Source organism: Alexandromys fortis, unplaced genomic scaffold, assembly GCF_014885135.2.
Source record: "Alexandromys fortis isolate MF-2015 unplaced genomic scaffold, M_Fortis_MF-2015_v1.1 scaffold_55, whole genome shotgun sequence".
Classification (NCBI taxonomy): Eukaryota; Metazoa; Chordata; class Mammalia; order Rodentia; family Cricetidae; genus Alexandromys; species Alexandromys fortis.
In genome coordinates this window covers 572,884-598,534 of record NW_026067936.1, presented here as the reverse complement: position 1 = coordinate 598,534, position 25,651 = coordinate 572,884, and the positions used below count along the sequence as shown (strand labels likewise).

At 52.1% G+C, this 25,651-nt stretch overlaps 1 protein-coding gene across 3 annotated transcripts; it reads right to left on the bottom strand.

The window, feature by feature from the left end:
• Ank1 (ankyrin 1) lies at nucleotides 1-24,807 on the bottom strand. Of its 3 annotated transcripts, XM_050146685.1 has the most exons (7): nucleotides 24,289-24,807; nucleotides 23,104-23,250; nucleotides 14,444-14,981; nucleotides 12,072-12,342; nucleotides 8,057-8,140; nucleotides 6,985-7,125; nucleotides 1-671 (listed from the first exon to the last, which is right to left on the bottom strand). In XM_050146685.1, exons 1-7 carry the CDS (start codon nucleotides 24,473-24,475, stop codon nucleotides 645-647), a joined length of 1,395 nt encoding a protein of 464 aa, XP_050002642.1. In that variant the 5' UTR covers nucleotides 24,476-24,807; the 3' UTR covers nucleotides 1-644. The 3 variants fall into 3 exon arrangements, with proteins under 3 accessions (XP_050002642.1, XP_050002644.1, XP_050002643.1); XM_050146687.1 differs by lacking the exons at nucleotides 12,072-12,342; nucleotides 14,444-14,981; nucleotides 23,104-23,250; nucleotides 24,289-24,807 and adding exons at nucleotides 6,648-6,772; nucleotides 8,767-9,701 and having other exon boundaries at nucleotides 7,060-7,125; XM_050146686.1 differs by lacking the exons at nucleotides 12,072-12,342; nucleotides 14,444-14,981; nucleotides 23,104-23,250; nucleotides 24,289-24,807 and adding an exon at nucleotides 8,767-9,701.
• Between the last annotated feature and the right edge of the window lie 844 nt (nucleotides 24,808-25,651).

Below are 25,651 nucleotides of genomic sequence, written 5' to 3'. Positions count from 1 at the left end.
AAAAAAAATATATATCCAGTTTATCCATACAGCTTCAGAGGACACAGTAAAACCAGTGTGGATGAGTGAGGGGGAGGCCTGCACATGTGCACCCGTGTTGTGTCATTCTGGGAAGAGCAGTCCCTTCAGCGGGAAGTGTGGTGTGTGTGTGGGGGGGGGGGGGTTACAAGTGGCATGTGGTGTGTGCAGGTGTGGAAGGCTGGCACACGAGAAATGTGGGGTGATGGTGCTAAACTGATTCCACACCCAGTTTCCAGTTTCCCCCTTCCAGAATGATCTTGTGAGCTTCTTACAAATGAGGTCGAAGTCAAAATCAAAACAGAACAACAGAAAAAAGCAAACAAACTTTAACCAACCATCCCAGCCACAGTAGAGCCCTTATTCGTGTCTGCACCCATGTGCTCTTTGGGGGCTTGCTCGCTCTCCCTCACTCCTCTCCTTTGTCCTGATTCCCACAGAGATCCGTAGTCGCTAGAGGCAGGACTGAAGTCTGTAGGTCATGCGTCTATAGCTGTCGTTCATGCGAATGTGAGACTAAAGGGAGCCCCTTACAGAGGTCATGCCGGGATCTTAGGACACGTGCGACCCTCCAGTAGCCCTCTGCTCCAGGTCTCCTTCTGTGTGCATGACAGAGTGTGTGGAGTTCAGGGTTTGGGTGTTGAGGTGTGATCCTGCAGGACACAGAAAGAGGAGTCACTCAAGGGTCCCGTGCTTTCCTTCTGGGGCAGGGCCGACCAGGAGAAGCAGTGTCCCCAAGCAAAGCAGTGAGATGGCAGTGTCGTAGCAGAGGCTTGGCCCCAAAATACCACCCCATCCTTCCCTCTCTCTACCCAGATGTCTCAGCTCCCTAGCCAGCCAGCCTCCGGTGGGCAGAGAAGGTGGTGTCCTGCCAAGGAGGGTAGGAAAAAAACCTTCAGAGTAGATTTTTTTTTTTTGCATAGAAAGTGGCCATTTTTCTGAGATGGGTCTTATACCAAGAAAAACACTAGGCTAGGCAGTAGTGCGTCTACACTCTCAGTTCAGGTGGACCTACAACACTGTATCAGCTCTGTGTCTGCCCTGGACAAGATCACTGGTTTCAGGAACTCATGACCTTGAAGCTCTGGTCCTGGGAATTCATGACCTTGAATCTCTGGTTTTGGGAACTTACGACCTTGAAGCTTTCTGTACTTGGGAACTCTTGCGTTAAAGCTCTGGTCTTGGGAACTATAACCTTGAAGCTCTGGTCTTGGGAACTTATAACCTTGAAGCTCTGGTCTTGGAAACTTATAACCTTGAAGCCCTGGTCTTGGGAACTCATGACCTTGAAGCCCTGGTCTTGGGAACTCATGACCTTGAAGCCCTGGTCTTGGGAACTCATGACCTTGAAGCCCTGGTCTTGGGAACTCATGACCTTGAAGCCCTGGTCTTGGGAACTCATGACCTTGAAGCTCCTCTTGGCTCTTGTTCACAGACTCTCACTGTCAGGTACCCCGGTTCCTGTTCCTGTGCCTAGTGGTGGCTGACTCTGTAGTAAAGAGATCTTTCAGGCAGGTACATTCTCTCTAGAATATTACATCTCAAGCTGGAAAGCAACAGCCTTGCACGTGATGTTCAAACCTGCCAGCCTGAGATTCATAGCTTGATGCCATTCCTGCCTCCCAGGGCCTTATCAACCCCCAGCCTCCCGAGAGTCTGGCCTCCTTCTTGCCTTCCTTCCTCTTTCCTTATTTTTTTTTTTTTTCTGAGACAGAGTCTTGTTACACAGCTCAAGCCTAAACTTCCCACCTGCTGCCTCTCTCTGCATCCCGGGTGCTGGGATTTCAGGCAGGTGCTGTTGTGCCCAGGTAACGTCACATCTTCCAGGAGAAACTAAAGGTTCTGTCTACAGGGGCCCAGGAGCTGGCGAAGAAGAGAAGGGTGCTTTTGTGTGTGTGTGTGTGTGTGTGTGTTTGAGACAGGGACTCGTTCTTTAGAACAGGCTGGCCCTGAACTCATTATTTATCACGATTGGCCTTGACTTCATGGTAACTGTCCAGCCTCAGCATCCTGAGTGTGGGGGTGGCGGGCGTGGTCCACTAGGCCCTTAAGAGAGCCAGTGGTATTGTGGGAAGTGGCCCAAAGACTGGAAATCATCCTGAAGCAGAACTGTCCTGGGCTCTGCAGGTAGTAGAGCTGGGGAGGAATAATGGGCACAACCAATAATGACTCATCTCTGGATGCTTCCCCGGGAGGGGAAGGGAGTGCCAAATGCCTCACCTAAAGCTGTGAGGACTAAAAGCCTTGCACTTTTGCTGGGCAGGGAGTCCTCTGGGAAGAGAGCACTCTGGGCAGGGAGCCCTCTGGGAAGGGAGCATTCTGGGAAAGGGAGCATTCTGGGAAAAAGAGCATTCTGGGCAAGGAGCATTCTGGGCTTGTAGAAAGTGCAGCTGCCTAAGTGGTGTTTTCTCCTTACCAGCTGTGTGGCTGCTCTGGCTGGTTAATGAGCACGTGGGTAGGAGCCCCTTCTTGGCCCCTGCAATGCCTACCCTGGAGCTAATCATTCCTCAAATGAGAGACAACGTGAGACCTGAGGTTCCAGACGAACACAGACTCTGATTTCCCACCTACTTTACTACGCAGAGGAGAAGGCTCAGCCTTAGAGATCATTTTGGAGCAGACACCCAATTTATTTTTGGGTAAACTAAGACTCAGGAGAAAGAGAGAGCTGGGGCAGCTGGCGGAGCAGAGGGGTGGTAACACGAGCCTTCTGACCGTAGCCAGGACTCTGACACCACACCTCTTCCCCAGGCTACTCTCTGGAAAAGGCTGATCCTCCCAAAGCGTAGGAAACTGCCCTCAGGTGCACTGCGCTCGGGGTGGCCCTGCAGCCAGGCTCTTTCTCCCTGCCCTGGTACCTGCCCCTCATCTGTGTTGTGACTCCTACCGTCTCCTTTTACCTCTCACTCAGGAGTCCTTGAAGCGGCTGGATAGGAGAACAGATTCTAGCTTGAAATAAAGCAAAAGAAAGCATGCCTCCGCACTTCCTCTCACTAAAACAGATTAGCTTTAAATTTATTAAAACATTCTTTTGTCAGCGCTTGTTTAAATCCTGGAACTATGTTTGCATGGAAAGTGCTCCATAAAAGGAAAACAGAGAGAGAGGCATCTGCTTTCTCCTCCCTTAGCACCTGCAGGGCGCAGCCATGCACGTGCAAAGGGTATCAAGAACCAGGGCCCTTCCAAAGCTTGTGGGACCCCCCTCCAGCTCCATCACCGCCTGCGTGCCAGCCTCCCCAACGGGTCCTGGCACCTTAACACTTAAGCACGGTTCAAACCCTGCCACGTGCTGCTTGCTCTGTGCCCTGAGCCTTGACTAACAACAACTCGCTGGCTTCTTCTGCCTGCTTCTCCACTCTCTAGACCTCGGACAGGGAGGCCTTTCCAACGCAAGGGGCGACGGGTAGGGTCAGAACAAGGCTCAACCACACACTGCTTACCAGGGTGCAGAATCCTCCCAGTGGGTGTTCGACCTCTCTAAACAGTTGACTGTCCTCCATTTCAGCCACTTTTTAGATCTGATACTTAGAGCCATGCTATTGGACTCGAGGGAAGTTTAAGGAGAAGGATCAAAATCAGTGAGCAGAACTCAACCTCCAGTACGCACGATAATCACACTGCAGCGGAGAGTAGAAGCCTGGTCTCGCATGGCTAGCTAGCATCTGCTCCTGAGCTGCACCCCAGCCCACGAGTCTGCATCTTAAGACACCAGGTGGCCTTAGGAGGGGGTGTGGAGCACACTCTGCGAAAGGGTACTGTTGAGCCTCACACTTTGTGAAGTCCCTTCACAAAACTAAGCACAGTCCTTGCCACACAGCAGTTCTACAAGGAAATAACTGGCATTATTGCTACGTGTGGGCAGAAATGTTGAGGCCGAGAGAGGTCAGTTGGCTTGCCCTGAGTCACACTGCAAATACATTCTGCCACTAATTGAACGCCAGAGTACATTCGCCTTTGTTGACTCCTCGGGACACAACACCTCTCGTGGTTAATTATTTGTACCCTTGCCACACCCGTGCTGTGGCTGGGACCTGGGGTCTCTGGCACGAGCGTGTGCTCTATCATGGAGCCACACCCATTTCCGTAATTACTTTTTATTGATATATAACACATATTCAGAAGAGACTGTTTTCATCTCTCCTTGAGGAGTTTGAGGTTGGGGATATGAGCGTCTTAAGCTCATACATTGTGGGAACAGGGGGAGGCAGGCCTTGAATCTAGATTCCAGGGCTAGCTTTCATGCTTAGAAACAAATTAGACGCTTCCCGCTGTTCCCAGTAGTCCTGGTTCATAAGGCATAAACATGGGATGGACTGCATGAACATATGAAGGATGAAAGTGACTACTGAGTAACTGCTCTCAGGGAAACACAAGGTGAGTTTCTTGGCAGTCTCTGGTTACATTTTCCTCAACCAATGACTCTATCCCCAAATGCATATTGACGGTCGTAGGTATATTTCTGTGGGAGGCTGCGAGACTGCATCTGCCTGGCTCAGTCACTCACGCTGTCCTCATCTCCCCCAACACCAGAGCCATCAGGAAGCTTTAAAACTCCACTTCCCAGGACAGACGGAACTTCCACAGAAAGAGCGAGGTAACCAGCAGAGAGACTGACAACGCGCCGTGGCACTAGACAGATGGACAATGAAGGGCCGTACAAGAACTCCAACAAGGTGGAGCTGGGAAGTGCGCATGCCAGTCACTCCGTGGTCACCCTTGTCTGTGTGTCTGCGAATAACTGATCCCAGAAGCACCCAGGGCTGGCTTCGGATCTCGAGTGACTTTCAGTGAGTGGGCGAAGCAGGAGAGGGATAACGAGGACTGGCTGGACTGCTCATGGGGTGCAGGCAGTATGTGATAGGGACAGAGCCTGAAGCCCCTTCACTAGCTGCTGCTTTCCAGCCCCAGGGGCGGACGTAGGCAGGAGCCGCCTCACTGGCTTCTGTAGGCCTTACTACCCTGGTCACGGCCCTCCCTTTGCCGTTTAATGGCAGAGGGTTCAGCACTGTCTCAGAATCAGGCTGCTCAGAATTCCTGACCCCTAAGCTCATGTGGTCTGGTGGGTAACCTCTCTCTCTCTCTCTCTCTCTCTCTCTCTCTCTCTCTCTCTCTCTCTCTCTCTGTGTGTGTGTGTGCCATTGTAGATCAGCTATAACAAATTAACGAAAACATCCTAGTTCCTCTCTGCCCTTGGGCCCACCTTCATGCTACCTGCCTCCTCGTTCAGGGCACTGGTAAAATCTGAGTCAGAGAGAAGCACAAAGCAGAGCTAATCCTGGCCTCTGAGTCAACAGCTGGGCAGGACCCTCCTGGCAGTGCCAGGGTTAACGCTGTGACCTCCTTAAAGCTGCTGAGGAGTCAGGGCTAATTTTACTCTCCTATCAGCTCTGCCAATCCCCGTTTTTGCCCAAGTGCTGAGATATGTTGGGAAGCACCCAGTCAGCACTTCTGCTGGCCCCGGAGGCAGCACGGGCCCTGCTTTATGCAGAATGCAAAAAAAACCCAGCATCGGCTTGCTGCTTGGCTCTGGAGTCAGGCCCTGAGAGCTCTGGGGGCAACACCCCAGCTGGTGCTGTGCGCAGGGCGAGGGGGCTGTGATGCTTCCTTGCTCCCGGCTGTCTCCCACCCCGATGCGTCTTGTACTGAGCTGCACCGAGCTGAGCACAATGAAGGGCCTCGGGGCAGCTCAGTACAGGACCCCTCAGGGAGGGTAACGTCAGAGCAGGCTGCCAAAGCTCTCAGTGCTGCCGCCTGCTGGAGAGCTTCGTTTCATACCCTGGCCCACCCCTCCTTGGCCCACTGCCATGGCGCATGCCCACCACACAGCAGTGCAGGCCCTAGCCACGAAGACCCTCCTGACTTTCAGAGAATCCCACCCACACCCTGAACCCTGTTATAGCTCTTTCTTAGACATCAAGGGAGCGGCCTTGTTCACAGCGCAGAAGAGAATTGAAGCTACGGCAGGCTAGGACGCCGGCGGGGCTTAATTTTGACCTGGTATATTTTCTGGCCACACACAGTGAGGCACACCTCAGGCTTGACAGTGTACCTTGTGCTCTGCAATGTCCTGGTCACCAACTCTAGAGCCCGCTGCTTGGTTTCTAAGAGGAATACCAAGGTTGTTCACACTTCAAAGCGCTATTTAAAAATTATTCAGGGGTGGTGGCACGTGCCTTCAATTCCAGCACAGAGGTAACTGGAGCTCTGTGGGTTAGAGGCCAGCCTGGTCGACGCAGCAAGTCCCAGGGCTCTCTAGAGAGGCCCTATTTAAAAATAAATTGGATAGGGGTTGAAGGTGTGGTTCAGAGGCAGAATCCATACCTAGAATCCATGAGACTCTGGGCTCCATCCCTAACACAGCCAAAAGAAGACAAAAGAAAATACAAACAAGCAAAATCAAACCAAGCCCCTGAATGTGTGTACTCTCCTGCAGACCTGTGTCAAATGAGATGCTTGAGGAGGAAGTTGGGGGTGGGGGGCAGAGACTAGTTTGGGGTGTGGGAATCTGAGAGTCGGGTTGTGGCGCTCAATTGTGCTAATGCAAGGAATGGGCTGGGGCGGGGGGGGGGGAAGGAAGCAGTTACTTCATCAAGGACCATGCTAGGGAACGACAAGAAAGCCGCTGTTACCTCCCAAGGGGCTACTCGAGGAGAGATCACTGTTTGCCCCTTTTCAGGCTGGCCCGCTTCACTATCTGAGCCCCCTTCCTGCCTTCTAGCAGGTCCGGCTGTAGTCCACTCCCTCTTAGCTCCACCTGGAGGCAGCATCAGAGACAGAAGAAAGAAGGAATCACACAGGCAGACGAGGGAAAACAGGCAGATGATGGAAAGGGACAGGGAGGAGGAGGTGGGGACACTGTCCACCGGAAAGGCAGCCAAAGGGCAGCGCGTGCAGACCGGAGCAAAGTAGAGGTGCGGTAGAGGTGAGCTTGCTGCGGCCGCCAGGGGGCCTGCAGCTTCTCAGTACCTTAGTAAGTTTCCTAAAGGACTCAATATCAGCTTCCAGATCCCCAGGGTCCACTAGGGGCCCCTCAACAATCACCTCCTCGTGCTGCTGGGTGTCGATGGCACCGGAGGAGTCTACCTGCCGAACGACTTTGCGAATGATCTGAAAGAGAGGGGGAGAGGAGGAGGGCTGGTCAAACCACCAGGACACAGTGTGAGGCAGATGAGGCCCCGGCAGTGACATCAGGAAGAGAAGCAATGGCCTCTTGTCCCTTGGGGTCCAAGAAGAAACTTTTCTCTACTGTCATTTAAGGGGACCGTTAGGGGAGCTTGAATGTGGGGAATGAGCACTGTGGGCATGTTTCCTCGACCGCTGGCTCGGCCACGTGCAATGCCTCCTTAGCCTCCAGCATTCCACTCTGTTTCTTAGGATAGAAGCTGGTGCTGGCCCATCCTATCTCTCCAGTGCCTAAGGGCACAGGCAGTCCCTTTTCTAATCTGTGTGGCTGTCCCACTCACCTGCACCATACTCATGTATCCAGAATTGGAGATGAACATAAAACATGGCTCAGGCCCTTAGGAAGGGGCCAGGACGGATGGGGCTGTGGCCCCCTATGTGAGCGGCAGCCCTGGTGAAACATACATGCACCCTCTCCTGCTTTCTTCCTTGCCGGGTAATGCGAACCTATCGAGCTGACTGATGCATGCCATCAGCCCAGTAAGTTTCTACAGCCTTGCTGCTGAGGGAGGCCTTGGGAACAGCTCCTTGTTCTCCACCAGCTCATCTCAGGGTCGACCTCACAGGCCTCAGGCTGTATGTTTCACAGGAGCTGATCCTTCTGGAATAGGGAAGCTGGAACTATTCACGCTGACTTAAGCCTTGAGGTTACAAGCCCCCCCCTCCATGTCCCGACCACAGGGGACCTGAAGGTCTCAGCTCTCCTGAGTTACTCCGAATCACCAATGTGTCGGGCCACAGCCTGCCTACCCCATCAGGGCAGCAGTAAGAAGCGGGTGTACACTGGGCCCCCCCCCCCCCAGTTTAAGCTTCCAGTCCCACCAGTTTCTCCCCAACTTAGAGGCTCTACACTCACCTTCTTGGTGACAATGTTGCCCTGTTCGTCTGTGAATTGTTCCTCCGTCACCTGCTCTCCTGGAATATTCTGGAGCTCATCCCCCTGGAGTCAGAAGAAGGGAAAGACCCAAATTGGTAAGTGGGATTTTTTGAAGAAGAGCAGGAGATGAGGAACTAGAAAAGCCGCGGCAGCAACAGCCGTGTCCAGTAAAGCCCGGAGCTCAGCAAGTAGCCCCAGACAAACTAGGGCTCCCACGGCATTGCAGCACCCTGTGGGGCCATGAGCCCTGAGGCAGGCTGGGGCCAGAGCTCCCAAGAGCTCTATGTGCTTGATATTGCAATGGTAGCAATACAGGGCGGTTATGAAAGTTCCTGAAGGCCCCCCAAGAGACGTATGGGAGAGAATGCCCCGGACATCACTGCCCTGGAGGTGACTTGAATTCCAAAGTTGGCAACAGAAACACAATAAGAGCAGAAGCCCTAAGCCCCAGAGCGGAGTGTCTCTACTTCTTAATGCTGGGCACTGGGGTGGTTCTGAGCGGGCGCCTAAGCATCTGTGGTTCCCAGAACGCAAAGAGGTCTTCCTGGTCTCATCTGCCTGTCCTGTCTCCTGGTGTGAGTCGCACTCTCTCAGCCTCACCCTGTGCACGCATTAGAGAGTCCCCGCTGACTGTCTGTCCTGCCGCACCCTAGGTCCAGCCCCCTGTCCTGCCGCTTGCCTGGTGTTACCTTCAGGAAGACCCGTCGGCGGACCACTCTGGTGGAGATGGTCTCCTCGTCGTCACTCAGGCCCTCACTCTCCCCCAGCTCCTTGTCCAGCTCCTGGTGAATGTGCTTCAGCACAAAGCACAGGGAGCCCTTGACAATGTGCATCACATTCTGGCAGCTGACTAGGAAGAAGCCCAGCAATACCAGAGTGACCAGGAGCTGGGTGATGAAGGTCCACATCCTCCTCTCGTCCCTCTCCTTACCAGCCTGGCCCTCCAGGGACCAGGGACACCAGGGGCCCAGCTGCTGTGGAGATCCAATTTCTCATTCTCCTCTTGGACTCCCGAGGCCCCCAGCAACCCCTTCCGTTCTGTCTCTGCCTCTCTTTGCTCTTTATCCCTTATTCTAAACAGGAGACCAAACGATCTCTCCCGAGTGCCTCTCTTAGCTGGGACAGCATGACCCAAGTGTCCTTCCTGCCAAACAGCCTGGGATCTCTCCTCACACCCCGGAGGACGTCAGCCTTCTATAATTTTAGCTCTCAAGGCAGCTGCTGCTGTCCAACAGGGATGAAGTGGGAAAACAGGTGCCGTGCCTGGGGCTCGGAAGCGCATGGCAGAGTCACCATGGAGAGGGAAACCAGGCTTGCCTTTGGGAGCCAGAGGGACTCCATAAGTCAAGGTGCCTCAAGAATGCGGCTACTTTTGTGTCTCCATGGGTAGCTGTTTCTGTGTCTACGTGAAAAGATTAAGTAAACTAAAGAGGTTTCCCAATTCTATCACCCGGAACGGCTTCACTTCAGTAGGAAAATGCTTGGAAATACCAAATCCCCATACAAAATCACTGCAGGCTGAAGGAGAACACTTCATTATAGCTGAGCTAAGAAGAATCTAGGCTGGAGGATAATGGTGGACTGTAACAGTGATGGAATGGTTTGTGGACTATGCCTGAGCCCTGTGTGATTGATCCTAGCATGCACACTCATGACTACACACAGACACACACAGACACACACAGACACACACACACACACGCAGGCACACACCAGTTCAACTTTGGATATCTCCTATTTCCACCCTGTTCCTCGAAGAATTAGTTAGGTTATAGTCATTTTGAGTTCTACGAATTCCAAATGACAGAGAAGGTTAATGAAAGTGCTAGGAAATAGGAGTTTGAAAACTATTTCCTTCGAAGGTTCATCATCATATCCCTGGGGCCCGTCAGACATCTATGGAAGTAACCAGCCTAAATATCCAGTAGTTTCCACAACAGCGAGGCAACATTTCTAAGCTGGGCGTGTGGCCCCATGCACTCATTCTGGTCACAAGAGTGTGGGACGAGGAACTGAGGGATCTGGATACGCCCAGCTCCAGTTCACCGTGGGAGCCTGAAGAAAGCCCTTAGTTGCTTGTTTATGCTTTGCTCCTTATAATGCAGGAGTCGGATGGACGGTCTATACCTAGAAGCATTCTCCCTGCGGTACTCTCTGCTCCTCAGCGTCTCTCCTCCAAGGGAGCAGATGAAGCAACACGAAAGACTGTGCTTGGCTTTCCCCCTGGGGATTCAGAGCCATCTCAGTGACCATCACCCGTGTTTGAGCAGAGCTGTAGTTCTTGGGAGAAACAGGAGCAGGTGGCCAGGGACAGCTAGTAGGGAAGGAATGCACTGGGGGGCGGGGCCTGTGGTTTAAAGACCGGCAGGCTGCCTAGCCTGGAGCAGTGCACACACTTGGCAGGCAGGCTTTCTAAATCAAATTCCATGTGATTCCTAGCAGTGTGCGCAGCATCTCAGAAACTCGGGCGAACCAAACTGTCTTTGGAGTTCCTGAAGGTGCTGTGTGGCGGGGGGGGGGGGGGGGGGGGGGGGGGGGGGGGGGGGGGGGGGGGGGGGGGGGGGGGGGGGGGGGGGGGGGGGGGTAGGGAAGAGAAGAAAAGAGAGGAGCAAAGGCGGGAACAAGGGAAGGTGGACTGGGGAAACGTGATGCTGGCTGAGGATACTGTACTGGGTAACAAGAGCCCGCGGGTCACGTGCATGCTATAAATACCTGTTCCAGATTGGCAATGCAAACTCAGCAAGAACACACAAACCAGAAGGCCTATGTTCAAAAGATGCTTGGAATTTGTTCAAAATAGTATGCGGGAAGGAGAGAGAGTAAGGTTGTTGGTCATGACTGCGTAGCTGTGGGACCTGAGAGTGGAGAAGGAGGGGGTGCGACAGAAGACAAAAAATAGGTAAAAAAAAAATCAAAGAGGATGGGAAGGAGGGGTTAAGAGAGAGACAGGAGGAGGCAGGAAGGCTGGAGAGAGAGAGAGCTCTGAATGACAGGAGCTGGGGAGAAGGGAGTTATTGCTACCCTACCACACTTCAGAACCCAGAATCCACCTAGAGTCAGAGAAATCAGGATGCTGGAGGTAGTCCAGTCTCTGTTTCTGCCATCAACTGGGACACTGAGGTTCTGAAAAGACAGCAGAGCTGAAAGAGTGACTCCTATGTGGCCACCAGAGTTCTTAACACACGGTTCTCTCAGTCCCAGGTTCTCTCTAGAGTGTGGAGGACATAGCCAGGAGTTGGGGTACACACCCGCGGTCTCAGCACTTGGGAGGCCGAGGCACCCCAGGCTACACAGTGCTTCCAAACCACAGCAAACAGACAAAAACCACGGCTTTATGTCACCCAGAAAGTTCCATTATCCCTCTGGACAAGCGAGGCCTACAGCAAGCTGGCCGGTCACTTTGACATCAGTAGTCGAGAGAGCGAGCATGGAATGCCTGCCGGATGGGTGGTAACTGGTTCATGAGTCCTTCTCTTCCAAAGGAATGAGGACCCTAAGAGAGACTTACATAGATCTAATCTACATGGGAAGTAGAAAAGGACAAGATCTCCTGAGTAAATTGGGAGCATGGGGACCTTGGAGAGGGCTGAAGGGGGGAGGGGAGAGGCAGGAAGGGGAGCAGAGAAAAATGTAGAGCTCAATAAAAATCAATTTTAAAAAAGAGTGTGAAAGGATAGAGAGTGAGGGCACCACCAGGAAACATGCCTGGGTTTGGCCCGAGTCATGAGCTTCTAAAAGCTAGAAGGAACAGGAGGAACCGTGAGGGCACTCGGCAGGTAAATGTGTGTGCTGTGCCAGCCTGGTAACTTGAGTTCCACCACCAGAACTCTTGTAAAGGTGGAAGGAGAGGAGACTGACTCTTAAAATGTTGTCTTCTGACCTCTACATACATGACGTGGCACACGTGCCTACCCCTACATACGCATGTACAGGGAAGCACATCTCCACCCTAAATAAAAAGTAAACGAATAAAAGAACAAGGAGGTGTGCTCACCTGTCCTTTCTGAGAGAAGGTGCTCTCAGATGCCCACAGGCTTGGCTCCTTGGCAGCCTGGGGGCTGTCGGTCTCGGGTGGCCCCCTCTGCACATGCTCTCTTGTAGACACCTGCTCATATTCCTGAAGCGCACCGGGCTCCAGCCCTTGGGTGGTGGTGATCTTTCTCTGGACTGAGTGTGAGCCTTGTGTGACCTCCTCTTGCCAGGAAGTTTGTGCAGCTTCTTGCGGATGGGGCGCCGTGGAGCCCTGTGTATCCCAGTCCAGGGTTCTAGGGTCCGGGACAGGTGATAGATGGCCAGGGAGAGAGAAAGGACAACGGTTCACCTTCAGGCTCAGCTCTCAGATATACCCCCCGCGCCCCTGAACCTTGGCTCAGCTAGGATACAGCCTGTACTGTCCTCTGCCCTCTCACACAGGCACAGCCATGCTCCAGAACATTGCAATCGACTTCACAGCCTATGCCCTGATGAACACTTGACTCCAGTACACACGCGCTCCCCCTTCCGTTCTTTGCAGTCATCTTATTCTGTCACCTTATCTACAATTTCAGCCACTTTCCTTTACACACACACACACACACACACACACACACACACACACACACACTTTGTACCCCGCTTTCCTGCTTTGCTTTTCTGTTCGTTCACCACTTGTAATCATCCAGGAAGATTTCTATTTGTCGGTTATTATTACTTTTTATTTAAATTTTTCTACTTTCCCCATTTTCATGCATATATGTTATGCATGCGTGTGTATACATACGCATGTGTGTATGGCTGCTCACATATGTATGTGTGTGCATGTGCCTCTTAGAGGCCTGCCTGAGACTGATATTGGGACCCATCCTCCCTTGCTCTTCCACCCTATTAACTGAGGCAAGTTTTCTCAGTCATACCCAGGGTTTTCTGATATGGCCAGTTTAGCTAGCCAGCTGCGGGATCCCCCTGTATCCACCTTCCATGGCTAGAATTACATCCAACACTTATGTGGGTTCTGGGGAGTCAAACTCTGGTCCTCATGTTGGTGCGAATGGCTCTTAAGCGTTGAGTCATCTCCCTGGCCACTGAACTTTCAGTTTTAGTAGTAGTTATCCCTTACTAGCCAAGAGGAGCTGTTTCTATGACCCCCATGATACCAAAATGCACGGATGCTCAAGTTTCCTATGTGAGAGGGCATGGAACACACACACCCCCTCCTCCATACTTTAGGTCACCCGGAGACGACTTATAATTCCCAACAGGAGGGAAATGCTGGGTAAATGGTTGCTATACTGCACTGTTGAGGGGGCACCGAGAAACACCTGCGCGTGTTCACCGCAGCTGCCGTTTATTTGCTCCATGGCTGGTAGAAGCCTTGGGTTTGGAAACCATGATTACGAAGCCATGGAGACTTCAAAGGCCAGCTTTAGCGCTGGCTTGATTGACATTATCTTGTTGCCTCCCAGTCTCCCCGCTAGAACATTCCTGCAGGCAAACATTTCCCTGATTTCTTCCCTGGCACACGGTGAATGCTCGGTACACATGGGTAAGTGAGTGAGAGACTGAGATGGACCGGTCTACACTGGATGACTGACCAAGGCCACACAGCCAGGAAACGATCCAGCAGGGTCAGAGCCCGCCTTCAGGGAGCCAGCCTGCCGCTCTAACAGAGCAGTGGCCAGCAGAGAGGAGGTGCTGGGTGTGACCCTCACAGGCTCAGTCCATCGAAGTCTCCCCACTAATCAAAGGCTTTCTTTAGGAACTGAAATGAATTATCTGCCATCTCCTCATGTAAACCATTGTGGGAGGAAAAATGGTCCTTCTGAGAGCGCCCCAGGGATGGTGCTGGAGGCTTCAGGGCAGTGAGGAGACAGCGGCTCCCTGGCATGGCCAACGCCGAGCCAACTGGGTGGGTACTGCCTGCTAGGATCCTAGGAACCACTTTGCTTTAGAAAGACTCATAAGCAAAGGGACCTCAAAGAAAAGGGCCTCAACACCAGAACAGGGAGGGACACTCGGCTCACTCCTGCATTTCTTCTGCCAGCTCCGAGCTTTTGTCTGCACTTAGCACAGTGCTGGGCTCTGTCCCGCAGAGATATAGAAGTGCTCTAAGGTGTCAGGAATCCAGAAACGCTGAGCCCCCGTGCCGTGGTGTAGCCACACTTCCAACAGGGCATCTCCTAGGCACACGTCCCAGACCCTCTGCATTTCTCCTGCTGGGCACAACTGGCAGGGAACTGGCCTTTGTGGGTCACGGCTCCTTCCTGACGGTGGTGGCTTCAGAGGCATTCATGTTTAATTGCTACCGGGCATTTAGAATCCAAGCCCAGCACCAGGAATGGTCAGACCCAAAGCCCAGGAAGACAGGGGGACCCATTGACCAGCCCTTACCTGGCCTGGCTTCTGTCCAGCACCTGCCTCACTGAGGGTGAGTCTGTGATTCGGGCGTGAACTCGCTGCTGGCCTGAAACAAGAGACACTTCAGTCTCTGTGTCCTGCTCTGTGCCTGAGACCTCCTGCCTCTTCTTTTCTGACCTCTGACCTTCCTCCTGACCTAGCAAATCAGCCAGGCCATTTGTGGCATCTGAATCCACTGTGTCGTCCTCCACCAGCTCCTGAGAGCCCAGCTCCGGGCCCTGCGGTTCCTCTGAGAGTGCCCCCTCCAACTTCCACTCTTGCGTGGCGTCAGAGTCCTCGGCCTTGCTGCACTCCAGGGAGGAGTCCTCAGCAGTGACCAGGGACGGGGTGAGGCCCGCAGACCACACCTGCATGTCAGACATCTCCAGCATGGTGTCATGCTCCGTGGCCGCCAGGGGGATGGCGTCTATGACAGCCACTTCGTTCCAGTACTGGTCTGCACACAGCGGAGAGGGAAGTGCGTAGTGCAGGGAGGCAGGGGACAGCAGCTCGTCCTGCAGCGAGGAGTAACCTGGAAGGGCAGACAGAGGGCAACATGCTCCAGAAGCGATTTTTGTCACACACACTCACGTGCAGGACCACACACACTTACACACAGGCACGGCCACAGACAGGCATGCACATTCAGGGCAGGGGCTTTCTAAGCTCCAAGTCCAAAGCTCAGGCCTTGTGGCTAATGCCGGGACACCCTGGCAAGAGAAACGAGGCTCTGAGCTGGATGGGGGCAGCCAAGGGGTGAGGGTAAAGAGGGGGGGGGGCTCCTTTGCTGGAGGGCAAAGAAACGTGATTGAAATTCGTTCTTATCCAGCTCTGAGCACTAGATAAGGGAGGCTTTAGCCAAAGGACTTGTGCCCCGATCTGTCCGGATCGATCACACGAAAGCCCCAGTCTCCGCGGCTGGCGGAGTCACGGATGATCTAGGCTCAGTCTTCCGAGTCCTGTTAGGAATGTACCTTGGGGGGGAGAGTGCAGCCCACCCAGGATCAGGGTCAGTAACGAGGCTGCCCTGGAGGGGGTCTGACAGGGTACACTGAACATCCACAGACCTCAGTGCGGTGGTCAAGTGGGAAACAGGCTTCTGGGTAGGCATGAAGTGACTTTTCCTCAAGGTGCATATTGGTTCCACAAACTCTGAATGATCTACAGTGGCACAGGTGAGGGTTCTAAGGGGTCAAAAATGGCGCAAGGTCAGAGGGCACCGTGGGTTCCAGTACACCTGCCCGCAGGGCTTCCTCTATAGGCCCTGAGCTATCCACCCAGCTCTGGCTCAGCAGGGACCCGGCACAGCCTGGAATCTGCAGCCTGCTCCCATTCCTGCCCCTTGCTCGGGAAATGTGTTCTTGTCGGTGTCTGGATGGCTTGGACGCTGGCTCTCTGGTGTTAGGAAGTGACTGTGACTGGGTTAAGAAGCGTGGCTGCTGCTCGTGGGGGGTTTGTGTGCTGGGTGGATGTCAGAGCTGCCTCAATCCTCCCACATCCAGGAGTCACAGGGGGTCCCTTTGTGCCCAGGAGAGTAGGTGCCAGTCTACAGACAAACTTGTCTGTCTGGTACAGTGTGTTTGAGGAGCCAGGGAACTGGTGTGTGCCTACAGTGGTTAAAGACCCAGGGGAAACAAAGTGTGTGTGTGTGTGTGTGTGTGTGTGCAATGAAGAGGGGCCATGCTATTTCTAGGGACCTTTCATTATCTGGTCCTGTAAGCCTTATGCCCAAACCCTTCAATCAGCCAGCCCCGTCCCAGTACCCACAATCCCTAAACCAGGCTTTTATGTTCATTCTCTCATCTCCATTCTTATTCTTTCTGACCTAGCCTGCCTCTCTCTCAGCTTGGGCACCGGCTCTCCCGTGGCCTCTGCATCTAATAGCACTGTCTCCACTTATCCTCAGCCAAAACATATTCATACACCAGGGTCTGGTTCCATGCCAGGCACTGTGCTAAAGGGCTGGTAAATGCCACACACACACACACACACACACACACACACACTAATTCAATTCAGGTTCTCTTTTTAAACACTGCTTGTAACATGGGTCTCCTGGTAAATACTTTCAGCTTTTACACGTCTGGAAGAATTTTTATTTTTTTGTTTAATTTAGTTTCAAATTTTATTTTGAGACAGGGTCTCCTGTACATGGCTAACCTGGAATTTGCTATATAAATCGAGCTGTGCTGAAAAGCACTACCTTTCTGTCTCCCCGACTGAATGCTAAGATTCCAGTATGCTTGCTTCACTGGGCTTCCCCCCTCTTCCTTACTATACAGCTCAGGTTGGCTTCCAACTTGCTATGCAGTTCATGTTGGCATTGAACTTTCCTCTCTTCCTCTTCTTCTAAGACAGAGTCTCAACCACGGAGCCCTGGCTGGCCTGGCACTTGCTACATAGACCAAACTGGCCTTAAGCACACTGAAGTCTGCCTGCCACTGCCTTTTGGGTGCTGATATCGAAGACATTGCTGCTAATATTACTTTTTCATCTTCCTCCTCCTCTCTATCCCCCTTCTCCTTTTCTCACTCCCCTCCTCTGTTCCCTCTGTCACCACTAGAGAGCGACCCCAAGTCTCACACATTCTAGGTAAACTTTCTAAGCTTCCTCCAAGTCATGTCTGCTCATTCTTCTTTGATGGTGTTTTGCTTCATACTCGTTGGTTTCTTGCTTTTACTGTTTTCTCTGAGTCTATAATGCTTATTTTGGTTTCCTTGTACTGAGTTCCTTTTCATGCCTGCTTTAGACCAATTTGCTTATTGCATACCTCAATATAATTGTCAAAATGCTTCCTCTATATGGAATCCATGATACTATTATATCAACATGTTTATAATTTCCACCAAATCAGAATACGTTCAGCACATATATGTACACATATATATGTACACACACGCACGCACACACACTCACACACACACACGTTTTTGGTCACTGATGATTTTTACATCTTTTCTCTTCCTCCTGTATTTCAACTTGGAGGGTGTCTGTCGACAGAGCCTTCTTTGTGTGGCGAGACAAATGCTGTACTGCTGAATTCCACCTGGTACCATGCTCTGAATAGGAATCGCAGCTGTTCCGACTGTCCTGCCATCTTTGTCCACGCATCTGTTCCCGTCCTTCTTCTTCTGCCCATTACGGAGTCAGTTTTCCTGATTCTGGCGTCTGATCATCTTTAATTAGCTGCCAGACACTGGTAATTTTACCTTTTTGGGTGCTGGATGTTTCCCTTACTCTGCACATCCTTGGCGGCTGTCCTGTTAAGCAGTTTCTTAGGAAAGCAGTTTGATCCCATTGCATTTTGCTTTTGGCATTTCTTAGGCAGGTCTTATGCATTGCTCAAACTCCGGTTAATTATTCCCGTTTCCTGAAGTGTGGTCCTTCTGTAACTAATGTCTGCTCAATTCTCAGCTGAAGTGTGTGGTGACTTCCAAAGGACTCTAGTGTTCTGACTCTTTCTCTCTCTGGTTATTTTGAGACAGGGTTTCTTTCTGTAGCCCTGGCTGTCCCAGAACTCTTTGTGGACCAGGCTGGTCTCGAACTCATAGAGATCCATCTCCTCTGCCTCCCAGGTGTTGGGATTTAAGGCACGTACCACCACTGCCAAGCTGCCTTCTGATTCTTGTTAGATGTTTCTTTCCTAGCCTGCTAACTTGGGGAGTATAGCTGCTTTAGGTTCTGCGACCTCAGCAGCCTCGCCTTAACCCAGGGAGACTACCTGGGTTTCCCTAGAAAAGCAGTTAAAGCTGAATCTGAGCATCAAAGAACTCTCTCCGTCTGTGTCTCATGGACCACTGACTCTTGCTCGCTTCCCCACACCCAGAGTCCTGTAAACTGCTGTCTCATAGAGGGTGCTCCAGTTCTGGGCAGCATCGTTGTAAAGGGGGGCATGTCTAATCCCTGCGACTTGGCCAGAAGCAGCGTACATCATAAACATCATAGCCAGATTGTCATCTACTGTCATTCTATCAGCCTGGGAATCTCACCAGCACCTCAGGATGAAGGTGTTCTGCCTCCCAAACACCAGAGGCTCTGGTACTTGTCTGTAACTCTTCCACCTTGAAGCTTCCACGGTCTTCATCTGAGTGGAAATTCCATCTAAATTAGGTGTGAGTGGAGAAGACACACGTACAGTTTCTCTTCACTGTTACCCCGGATGACTGCCTTCGGGGTGTTTCCTGTTTTCAGACATCGATCCGAGGAGCTCAGCACCGGCAGAGCTGACGTGAGTAGGCGCCACTGTCGGTGTGGGCTGTGGTCCCCGAGGCCTATGTACCCTCCTGAGGGATGTCTCACTAGGTCAGGGGGTAGAAAAGCCCTTGGGAGGATCTACTTCTGACCTACCTAAGTTCAGATGTGCTCATCATTCTAGGACTCTCGCTGTCCTGTCCCATTTGGGTCGCCGGCCCATCTTCTGGTCTAAAAGTCTTGCATTTGAGTCTGACCATGGGAAGATCAGATCGTAGTCACATACAAAAAGGAAGTCAAGGGCCTTCCTTCTCCCTTTCTCCTCCCTCCCTTCCTTCCCTTTCTCACTTTTCCTTCCTTCCTTCCTTCCTTCCTTCCTTCCTTCCTCCCTCCCTCCCTCCCTCCCTCCCTTCTTTCCTTCCTTCACTTCCCTTCCCTTCTTCTTCTTCCTTCCTTATTTTTCTAGAGCATGTATTGATTTCTTTCCATCCTACTGAACAGGCCTCTGCAGGGCAGGGAACAGGTTCTCACGGTGAGAGGAGGACCCTACTCCACTTGCCAGTTTTGAGTGGTTCCACAGGGCCCCAGGGACAGAGTCCTCGCATAGTGACACCTGTGCCTATACTACTTCGCTTTGGCTTCTTGAGTTGAGAAGAGAGTGGGACTCCAGGTGGCCTTTCTCTGCAGCAGGTTCTTGTTGACTGATGTGGACACTTCTAGCCCTTGTCTGTCTCAGAGACCTGGGTCCCCAACTCCTCCATCACAGTCTCCAGCACCAGGCGGCAGGACTTCTGAGGGCTTGAGCCAGCCCAGGAGATTCTTGTTGGGGCAGCTGATGAGCGCTTCCATGCTGTTCTTGACCGACCATGTGAGCACAGAGAGTGGGCCCGTGTTAAGTGCCTCCTCCTTCCACTTCCGTGGCTCCTCTGACGTCATCTCATCCTTAGGGCTAGTGAGGAGGCTCTTGGGGGAGGTTTGGCCCGCAGATCATGCCTGCCTGTATCATGTTGCTTTGGCTTCTTGAGTAGAGTGAGAGCTGGGCGGGACTCCAGGTGGCCTTAGGTGGCTTTTCTTCTTAGTAGGCTATTGTCCTGGGTCTGTACTAACTCAAACACAGTAAATCATCCTCTTAGTTCAATGTTCGTAGCCGACAAAAGCTATGACCAGGTAACCTGGTCCCCGGCAGGAGTCACACTTCACTAGCCGTATCATCGAACGCTGATATAAATAAGTACATTTTGTTTCCAACTAGACAAAATATGTCTCATCAAGACAGATGGAGCTGATGGATACAAGACGTCTGCTTTTTCTTTCCTTATGAGAAATGTCTTATTTTTAGATGCCTTGGGTTATTTTTGTTCTTTGTTGTTGTTTTTCTTACAGGCATTTTTTTTCTTTGTGCTTATTCCGCGGGCCTGGGTGGTCCCCTCTTATGGAGGAGAACCAACCTTTTGGCCAGGTCTCCTTTCCCACAACAATGCAGGTGTGTATGTCAGGAAAAGCTGTGGCGGGAGGCGAGTCCTCTCAAATAAGGACCCCACCCCTGCCCTGCACTCTTTCTGCAGGCACTGACCTGAGCCCCTGGGACCTCAGATAGAACAAGCGGAGGAGTGAGGCAAAGCACTTAGAAACTGTGGTGATGGTGACATCGTAACATGTAGGGTTCGGCTGGCACCGGGAGAGGCACCATGTGTCCCTGTTAGAGGACACCCAGAGAAGGTAGAGGAGGCTGGTGCCTCTTCCTCCCTGCACGTCTGATCCCCTGCATCCTTTCATTTCTGACCACAAGGATAAATGTGGGACAGGGACGAGGGTGCGACAACAATACACCAGCCAATCCTGGTGCCTAGGAGGCCGAGAGGTTCAGGCCGAGGATCAGTTTATGATATTTGCCCCCTCTGAGGGCAACATGCCTTCAGGGTCCAGAGTCTAGGCTCATCTGGAGATCTTTGGGCTTTTTGGGTGCGGGTGCGGGGTTCAGCACGCTGCACAGAGAAGCCAGAAGTGCAGAAGCATCTACACTCAACAAAGCAGAGAAGAATCCTTTGAAGATGTCATTCTGTCGCTCAAACTCCACCCCCACAGAACCCTATGGTCCTCTGACAGTCCTTAGGGGTCAGCTTCCTGGTGCCCCTTAGGCCTCCCGCCTTTTCTCTCCCTACCTCCTACCGCCCCAGCCTCTCTAGTTCCTCGCTATTTATGAATCCACCAGGCATGCCACCCTTCTAGAATGTTCTTTCCTTCTTGTCTACATATGGCTCATTCCCTCATCATCTCTGTGTCTTTGTTCAAACACAGCTATCCTATCCTGTTACTCGGTTCCTTTATTCCGACCTGTTCATCCCCATATCACTGTGAGGCCATATCACATATAAGACATTACATATTCTCACACACATCATGTCATCCATGGGCTCATAACAGAAGGACGATTTCACAAAGGCAGAATCTTGTTTTGCTTTCTTGCCCAAGAACTGACTTCATTCCCCTGCCTACAATGGTGTCTAACATGTATCTGACGCTTGAGAAATATTTGCCAGTTGGACTAGCCCACGACAACAGAGCCCTATCATCAGACACAGAACACACAGACTTGGTCCCGCTCAAGGACTTGGGACTGCTGAGGCATTTACACTCTTCTGGTCTGACTGGAGCCAACATCAGTCCTTCTGACCCTGGAAATTCTAAGGGTCTGCTAGTCCCGTGAATGTTAACTCAATTTAGGGCACTAAAATAATATGCGGATTTAACTTGCTTGAAATAACACAGGCAATATTAAGAAGCCCATGTCACACCCCAAAGCTCCAGTGTTTGGTCACTTGTACTTCCCAAAGCTTACAGATGTTCTCAGCTGCCCATCTTTTTCCTTCTGCAAAGGGGGAGCTGGCCTACTTAGGAGCTCCCCTTTAGGGTTCCAACCAGGTTCCTAGAGGGCAGCTACAATCCCCATAGCTGTAGATGGCTGTTCTGGAACCCTCTGGACCTGAAGAGTGAGAGAAGCGTATGCGTCAGCAGCCACCACAAGACAACACAGACGACACGCCATGCACACGCAACAGATGCCCATGGGGACAGCCATGAGATGCGTGGGGTGGGGCGGAGCTAGGAGTCCTCTGTGACATGCACTCATGAACTCTGACAGCTCTGTCCACTTGGCCAGGTGGAGACAGTGGAGAACAGGAAGTACAAGCAAATGAGTCGTCAGGATGAGGTCAGAGGCAGAGAGAGAGGAGACAGGACATGATCAGTAGATGAGCCCCACGCCTGCTGGGGCCACATGTTTCAGGAGACACAGGACATGAGAGAGAGAATGGGGGAGGTTTGGCATGCACAGGCCCCACCTGACAGAAGGAGGCCCTGTGTCCAGCCTAGTCTAGAACTCACCTGCCCCTGGCTACTCCCTGCTTCCTGGTGGCACCCCAAGCCGTGACTCAGGTGCCCTTGGATCCGATATGTGCATGACTAGGGACAGTCTTTAAAACTACTGGCTTGGGGAGCACTGCTGTCACCCCATAGCTGTCCATAGGGAGGTATGGGGCATCAGAAGAAGACACATCTCACAGCTGACAAGATTTTCAAAGTTAGTAAGCAGCTTGGAATCTAACCCAACTTCTGTAGATGAGGAGATGTCTCTGCCACGCGAGAGCCAGCAGACAGGAAGGACCTAACGTGCAGGCTTCTGGGCCCCCACACTGGACTGAGGGGAAAGTGGGGCCCTGCTCATGTCCACTGGCCAGAGAGAGGGTGGACAAAGAAAAAGGTCTTGGGACCTTCAGGCTCTGCTCCTTCATGGAAGTGCCTGCTTGGCAAAGGTCAGGGCCTCCTGGGCTTCATCTCCTTGAGACGGGCCACACTGGGGCTCCCTGCCATGCTGAACCACACTGAAGAGTGCAGGGGGACAGGTGAGATGAGAAAAAGGGGAGAGAGTGTGACAAGGAAGAGAGACTGGGCTCAAGGAGAGGACACCCTTAGTCCCGAGGGTTCACGGTGGGATTTCAAACAGCATCAAAGGATCCCCGTTAGGCCCTGGGCCAGAGCCTCCCTGCGCCTTGCTTCCTAACCACTGAAAATTCAGGGACCCAGGGCATAGGTCCTCTTGTGCCTTGTGAAACAGAAAGCTTGGAGATTCTAGGGCAAGGACCTAGGCAACTTCTTTCCAGACTCAAATCCTTTCCTGCCATGCCAGGCCCTTCTGGGACCTTTGTTCTGGGGGCTGGTGGTGAGGACCTGGGAACTACTCCCCATGTGGGCACAGAGGTAGACAGCCCTGGAAGGATGCCCACCTGCAGAGGTGGGTGCCACCTGTCTCTCTCACTTGCCTCTACTCTCCCTGGTAGGAGGAGCTCATCGCTGACAACCCTCCCATCAACAGGAGGGAGAGATGGTTTAGGGGAAATGAAGTGTCTTGGGAAGGGGCCTAGGAGGCAGGGCCCCAGCTTGGCCTGGTCTCACAGGAGACTCACCATTCATCTGGGAGGGTGATAATGAATAGTCCCGGTCTCCATGCCGCCGGTCTGGTTTGAGGTTGCGGCTCTGCCTGCCGGAGCCCTCCAGCATGTTAACGATCTCGCTTCTGTCGATGTTCCGCAGGGCCGTGTACAGATTCTCCACTGTCGACAGAGAAGAGAGGAGGCGGCTTAAGGGGCAAGCTCACATGGTTCTAGAGCAACGGGAATGCCGTGCAGACCTAACGGCCATGGGGCAGGAGGAAGTCTGGAGAAGAGAAATAGTTCCCCTTTTTGGCTAACATCTTTTTATACAAAAGGTCTACAGAAAACTCAGAGTGGCAGTTGTGGTTTGGCTTTTTTGTTTTGTTTTGTTTTGTTTCTTTCAACGCTGGGGATGGAGCCCATGGCCTTGTGCATGCTTGGCAAGTGTTCTGGTTCTGTTGAGCACAAACCAGAAACATCTAAAGGTAGGTGTGTGTGTGTGTGTGTGTGAGAGAGAGAGAGAGAGAGAGAGAGAGAGAGAGAGAGAGAGAGAGAGAGCTATAGAGATGTGTGTGTCAGAGAGAGAGAGAGAGAAAGAGAGAGAGAAAGAGAGAGAAAGAGCTAGCTATAGAGATGTGTGTGTGTGTGTGTGTGTGTGTGAGAGAGAGAGAGAGAGAGAGAGAGAGAGAGAGAGAGAGAGAGAAACCAAGATCAAAGACTGTTCTTTTGAAGTCCTGGTCTACATCAGTGGATGTAAGAAGCGGATGGAAGTATCCAGCTACCGCACAGGGCAGGATTTGGAGGAGTTGCTGAGAAAGAGTGAGACACGTCTTTCTCCAGGCAGGAGGAGGGTGTTCCTAAGAGAACGAGAGCTGAAGCCGACCAGGGCAGGCCCGCCTGACTCTGCTCTGAGACAACAGGCCTCACCTGGCTGAGAAACTCAATGGGAATACTTTGAAAACAGGAGTCTTACATCCTATACCATACTATTCTGCGGGGTCCAGGGCAAGTTTTACCTCCCTCTGAGAATGGAAAAGAGCGAGGGCAAGAGCCAGTGGTAATGTGATCTGGTTGCCTAGGAGACCTCAAGACTATGAGAAGTGAGAGAAGGGACGGAGAGGGGAAACCGCAGGTCAGCAGCAGGATTGGAATCGGAAAGGACTCTGGTGAGGATCGGATCTCTCTAGCCCGACAGACAGGCGACTGAATGGTACTGACACTTTGCATTTTCGCCTTCACGGGCCACCCAGAGGGTCAGCAAGGCCGCACTCTGCTCCAACAAGGAGTTGGGGTTTTCTACACGGATCCGGTTGATGTCTTCCACAGTGAACTGCAGCTCCCGGGCCAGCTCTGTAGGCAAAGAACCAAGAGCCAATATGAGTGCTGAGCTTGTCACAGTCCCCATTAAACCTGGGGCTCCTCCCCACCAGGAAAGACGGGGCAGTGAGTGAGAAAATGAAGACGTTTCCTTTCTTCTCGTTTGACTTCACTGAGGAAGTGTTGAGAATGAGCTTCCTCGGGGAACAGGACCAGCTTAGTCCTCAGACTTCGAAGGCACTACAGCTCAGGCCACCTGCAGCCTTGCACAGGTGGCTACTGGCAGTCCTCCAAGAACTGGAGGATAGAAAGGCAGCCCCGTGGTTACTATGGCACCTCCCTCTGCTACTTCTATTGTGACTGCTTCCAGAGGTTTAGAAGGGGAATACTTCAGGGTACTCAAGTATGAGGAAGACTGGAGAGAAGGTGAGTACAAGAACGTGCCTATACAACACACACGCAAGCACACGCACACATACACCGCATATAAGAACACAGACCATATATACTTGCATGCAGCTGTGCACAGGTGCGGTGCACATACTCATGTGTCTATATTCATGGGCATGTATAGACACAGTGCGCCCTTGACACACATACACACATGCACACACCAAGCAGGAATAGAAATAGCATGGAGAACAGGTAGTTCTCGAATTCTGAACTCCCGACACATGTCAGAGAGTTCCCACTGTGGTATCTGAGTCTAGAGCACTGTGGTGAGCGCACACAGGATGGCCATCCACATACAACAAAGAGTGAGAAGAGGCAGCAAGTCCGTTTACAGCGCCCGAGGCCGCATCAACGTGTGGGGCATTGGTCATCTGCCTACCTGCTTCCCTTCCAATACTGTCTGCCCTGTGGTAGCCAGGGAGGACCACAGGCTCAGCTATAGCTAGAGGTGAAAAGGAACATCTGGAGACCTTGCCTTTCCCCCCTTTCCCACAGTAAGCTGACTCTGAGAAAGAAATGAGTAATACTGAGAAGGCAGTAGACACAGACACAAGATACATACATACATACATACATACATACATACATACATACACACATATACATATGCACATATATAAACATACATGCGTATGTACATACACACACATATAAGTTGTCTGTGCCCTAACGTTCATTTGTTTGATTTTCTGTGTTCTGTCATTAGCTACCAACTTGCTTTATGAAGGTGGACCTGCACATTCCCGGCAATAAAGCCAGGTGAACCAATACATCCAGCTTTACACCATGAAGAGCTGGTGTGGATAGATAC

What these genes read in the sequence shown, in the direction of transcription:
- Ank1 (XM_050146685.1), bottom strand. Translation starts at nt 24,475, where the DNA reads ATGGGGACTGTGACAAGCTCAGCACTCATATTGGCTCTTGGTTCTTTG. An exon ending in CCTTCTCTCAGAAAGGACAG is followed by an intron (nt 8,141 to 12,071) that starts GTGAGCACACCT and finishes TTCTGACTCCAG; the next exon opens with GGGGATGAGCTCCAGAATAT. An exon ending in GCAACATTGTCACCAAGAAG is followed by an intron (nt 7,126 to 8,056) that starts GTGAGTGTAGAG and finishes CCTCTCTTTCAG; the next exon opens with ATCATTCGCAAAGTCGTTCG.